The sequence below is a fragment of the Galeopterus variegatus genome, unplaced genomic scaffold, assembly GCF_000696425.1.
Source record: "Galeopterus variegatus unplaced genomic scaffold, G_variegatus-3.0.2 Scaffold10557, whole genome shotgun sequence".
In the NCBI taxonomy this organism is placed as follows: Eukaryota; Metazoa; Chordata; class Mammalia; order Dermoptera; family Cynocephalidae; genus Galeopterus; species Galeopterus variegatus.
Genome location: NW_007736668.1, coordinates 8,948 through 13,712, shown reverse-complemented (window position 1 = coordinate 13,712; position 4,765 = coordinate 8,948). Strand labels below are relative to the sequence as shown.

At 44.7% G+C, this 4,765-nt stretch overlaps 1 protein-coding gene across 1 annotated transcript; it reads left to right on the top strand.

The window, feature by feature from the left end:
* Positions 1–458: 458 nt before the first annotated feature.
* Positions 459–1,397, top strand: LOC103610074 (olfactory receptor 2A12-like). Its single transcript, XM_008594316.1, has one exon. It carries the CDS (start codon positions 459–461, stop codon positions 1,395–1,397), a length of 939 nt encoding a protein of 312 aa, XP_008592538.1.
* Positions 1,398–4,765: the final 3,368 nt, after the last annotated feature.

Sequence of the window (4,765 nt, the reverse complement as noted above, 5' to 3'; positions counted from 1 at the left end):
TAGGTTCTTTCACTGTCTTAGGCCTCTGAAATTTGCCAACATGCATAAAGTCTATACACCAATATTTACCAATATTTGACACACGGCTGCATGAAGGAAACTCAAATGCCTGACTAAGGGAAGGAGGATGCTAAAGGAAATTAGAGACCAGCTAGCCCAGTGTTTTCATTTTACAGCTGAGGAAACTGAGGCTGGGATGGGGAGTTATGGGTGGTTTAGAGGAAGAGCCAGTACTAGATGTGAAGCTTTTCTCCTCATAAATTTCCTGGGAGTGTTGGCAGGGGACAAGAGCAGGCAAAATGGGTTGTCTTAGTATTGGGGGGGGGGCATCATGGTGTTTCATCGTAACTGGACACTAACCACTACCCAACCCCATCAGTAACCCCAGCTCTAGTGCATTCCTTAGCTAGTCCCTGTCTGAATTGGTGCCTTTCTTTTTCACTGAGAGGTGGAACACAATGCAAGAGCCCAACCAGTCCTCTGTGACTGAATTCATCCTTCTGGGCTTCTCCCTTGGCCCCAGGAACACTCCTCTGCTCTTCGCAGGCTTTCTGATGATCTACCTGTTGATTATTCTGAGCAATGGATTCATCACCATCCTCATCTGCCTAGACTCACACCTCCACACTCCCATGTACTTCTTTATTGGCGTCCTTTCCATGTTGGACCTGGGCTACACCACTACAACTGTGCCCCAGATGTTGGCACATCTGGCCAGCCAGAAGAGGACCATCTTGTTTGCCAGCTGTGTGGCCCAAATGTACATTTTCTTGGTGCTAGGCATCACTGAGTCCTGGCTCTTTGCCATCATGTCTATAGACAGGTATGTGGCCATCTGCCACCCACTCAGGTACAAGGTCATCATGAGCCCGTGGCTCTGTGGGGTAATGGTCATTTTCTGTGGTCTGTGGGGTGTCACCTCTGCTCTCGTCTACACTGTCTTTGCCATACGTCTTCCCTACTGTGGCCCCAACAAGATCAACCACTTTTTCTGTGAAGTCCCGGCTGTCTTAAAGCTGGCTTGTGCAGACACTTCAGTCAATGACCTGGTGGACTTCATTCTTGGTTTTTGTGTTATCCTGATCCCACTGTCTCTCATCTTTGTCATTTATGTCAACATCTTCATTGCCATCATGAAGATCCATTCAGCACAGGGGCAGCTGAAGGCCTTCTCCACCTGTGCCTCCCATATCGCTGTGGTCACCATGTTCTGTGTGCCAGCCATGGTCATGTACATGAAGCCTGGCTCTAAGGCCTCCCCGGAAGAGGACAAGAAGCTGGCCCTGTTCTACAACGTCATCTCTGCATTCCTCAACCCCATCATCTACAGCCTCCGGAACAAGGACGTGAAGAGGGCTTTCGTCAAGGTGACAGGCTGGGGCAGGGACCCAGAATGAGAGTCCCTGGAAGGATAGCTGCGGCAAACAGAAGCTACGTTCATGACACAGTCACTGCCTTAAACACTCATTTACATGATCCTCATCTCAATTCTACACAGGTCCTTGGGGGACAGCCCACGGTTTGGCTGACAGAACCAGGTACTAGGAAATGTCTTCCAGGCACATCAGTCCTTTGGTTCCCTTTTTTTCTAGGGTCTCAGTGTTTAACAAAAGAGGGGGTGTCTGAGCCATTACTGAGACAAAGGGAATGGGCTTTGGGATGACCTGTGGCTGAGTCATGAGAAAGGTTCACCCCCCTCTGGAACCCACCCATGTGGTGTTCAGTGAGCTGGAGAGAAGGGAAGGCACTGACGCTGGAGGACTCCTGGCCCAGGCGGAGGAACAAGTTTCAGATCAGCAGACTGGAGACAAGATGGGATGGCTTGAGGCCAGGGGCCATCTGGTACCACTGACCTTCACAGACTCATCTTGGGTCACTCTGTTCCTCCTCGTCACATGCCACGTAAACTGGATTTCTGTCATTGCCTGGAATGTCTTTGCCACATCAGCACTTACACATACGCTCTTCCTTCTGTCTTCACCCTTAATCCTCCCCACCCTCCATCCCACTCCTCTAGGCTATTAACTCCTGTTCACACATCGGGTCTTGGCTTAAACTGCAGCTTCTCAAAGAGGCCTTTTCTTGAGCCCCGAAGAGTTGAGAGTGAGCCAGCCTTCCAAAGCATCCTGTGCTCCAGATTCACAGGAGTAAAGGCACGTGGCTCGACATCTTAGTTCTCTGCTAGGTAGGAAGTTCCATGAGGCAGGGACCATGACTGTCCAGTTTACTGCTGTATCCTCAGGACCTAGCGCCACGCTTCCTACATACTGGCCTTCACCAAATACATTACGGGAAAAGGAATGATCACCCCAAAGGAAAAGCCACGGAGGGAAGACGGTGCCAGTGAGAAGTAAGTTAATGAACCAGGAGTAGCAAATGCAGAAAACGTTGCCACTTAAAAAACAGGGGAGGAGATTAAAAGGATTCAATGTTGTGGTTCAGCCATAATCATGCGGAAAAAGTTGTTTGCTTTTGTTATTGGTAAGCACGAACTGCATCAGTGGAATACCACTTTTCACCCATCAAACTAGCAAAGTTAGAAAAATGACGATGCTCATTGCAGATGAGGACTCTGAGAGCCTGACGCCCACATTCACTGCTGGAAAGAGGGTCGTTTTTCCTACCTTCCACATAGCAGGACTCAACATACTTGCTAAGTAGTAAAATGCTAACTCTTATGGCTCTATTGAATATTTATATGCCAAATACAGTTTTAAGCATGTTATATGTACTAATTCATTTAATAAAAATACCAACAAATAGAAAGCATGCAGAAATCTGTATCATGAACCTTTACAATGTTCATATACTTGTGTCCAGAAATTTTCCCTGTAGGATGCTGTCCTAAGAAAAAAATCAGAAATACAGACCGAGTTTTATGTATAAAATGTTCATTAAAGAATTATTGAAAATAGCTGTATATATAATTTATTAACCTTATAAAATACTGTGCAACCAACGTTATGTCTCAGGGTTAAGGTAATATTAAATATCACTGAAAAGAATGATACAATGTTAGGTGGGAAAAATCAAGATACAAAGTTTTATGTAAAATTAATCTAAGTTTTATAAAACATGCATACATTGATTTTTTAAATTCTGAAAGGATATATATTAACATGTTAATACTGGATATCATTAGGTAGTAGGATAATAGTCTTTTTATTCTTGGTCATACTTTCCTCTACTGTAAAACTTTTACCATCAGCACATATTTTTTTTGCAGCAGAGAGAGATAAACATTACTTGAAAAATATTTGTTGTCCTGTCAGAGAAAGGACAAAGCTAGCCATGACGTTGGCCTCATTCATTCATTTTTCAAATGCTCACTGATGCCTGTGAGAAACACCCTCACCTGTCCAAGGCCAAAGGATGGACATGGAGACACGAGGTACAGCAAAGCGAGACTTTAATTACGGCCTTGCAAGGCTCGGGTGTCTGACGGGCAGGCACACGGAAAAGGGCTGCAACAAGCAATTTATTTCCTAGTTCGCAGGTCCCTGTCCCCACCTCCTCATTGGCTGAGAGTACTACGGGGTTCACAATCTTCCCAGATGATGTCTAAAAGTACCCCAATTTACTACCCCCTTGTAGAAAATTTCTTTGTCTGAGGGCTCAGGACAAGCCCGCAAAAAATGTCCACCGAAACCCTGTGAAAGGCGAAACATTAAAGAGTGGTAACTCATTACCATCTTAAGGGGATAGCTAGGGAATGAAGAGGGCAATAAAGGGCTCAATGAAGGGCTAGTAGCTCATTACCACCTGAAGGACAACTTCATCTATTCAGTGACCCCCCAGGAATGGGCTGGACCAGTCAGACAACTTTTGGGCTGGGCCTGAATTATTTCTGAAAATGAATCGCTTAGATTATTTTCTTACAATGCTTGAATACCTCTTTTAAAATGATTGCATTAGGGTGGATGACCAACAATCCACCTCCTGTTTTTTCTGTTTTCTTCTGTCACGAGTAGTAGTATAAAGATCATCTCTGTGCATAAACCTTTAGCTGAATTTTGAATATTTTTAAAGATAGATTCTTAGGAGGACATTTTCATTGTTTCAATACCTATGGCCAAATTTCTTCCATAAAGGGATGGTAACGTAGAAAGTGAACCATTCTCTATTTAAAAAGGTCGTTCTGAGGCACGTCAAGCACAGAAAGAAGAGACCAGTTAACAGACCTTTTAATAGTTCAAATAGGAGATGATAGAGGCCTGAAAAAGGGCAGTTTTAGTAGGATTGGAGAATAAAGCGCAGATTTAAGAAATAAGCCAGACGTAGAGTGGCTGGAAATGGCTCGATTAAACTCAGCAGGAGACCGTTTTGTACTCAGAGCTCCCCGAGTATCCTTAAATCAGGTTTTTCTAGTTTAGTGGAGAATTTAACAGATTTTCATTATCTCCTTAGAAAGCCTTCACCGAGGATGCCTGAGAGCAACCTGTGCTGTTCTGGAGTCTCAGGTGGGGGCTTGGATCCTTTCTCAGCATGGCAAGTCACAGCACCACCGCCACCCCAGGCACAAGCAGCTACCACTGCAGTGTTTTCTATTCCACTGTGTCTAATCTACTGTTAAGCCAGTAATCATTGGTCGCAATACTTAATGGCCTTCCCTCCATGGCTTTCCAAGTCTCTTACAGTAATAATTATGATGGTTCTGATAATAATAAGGGCTAACATCTATGGGGCACCTACTGTGTGCTATGCTGTATGCTAAGAGCTTCGTATAAATGAACCCTTAACTCATTTAACTCTCACGGCAGCCTTA

Bases quoted from the DNA above. Each gene is read 5' to 3' on its own strand.
- LOC103610074 (XM_008594316.1), top strand. From the start codon at position 459: ATGCAAGAGCCCAACCAGTCCTCTGTGACTGAATTCATCCTTCTGGGC.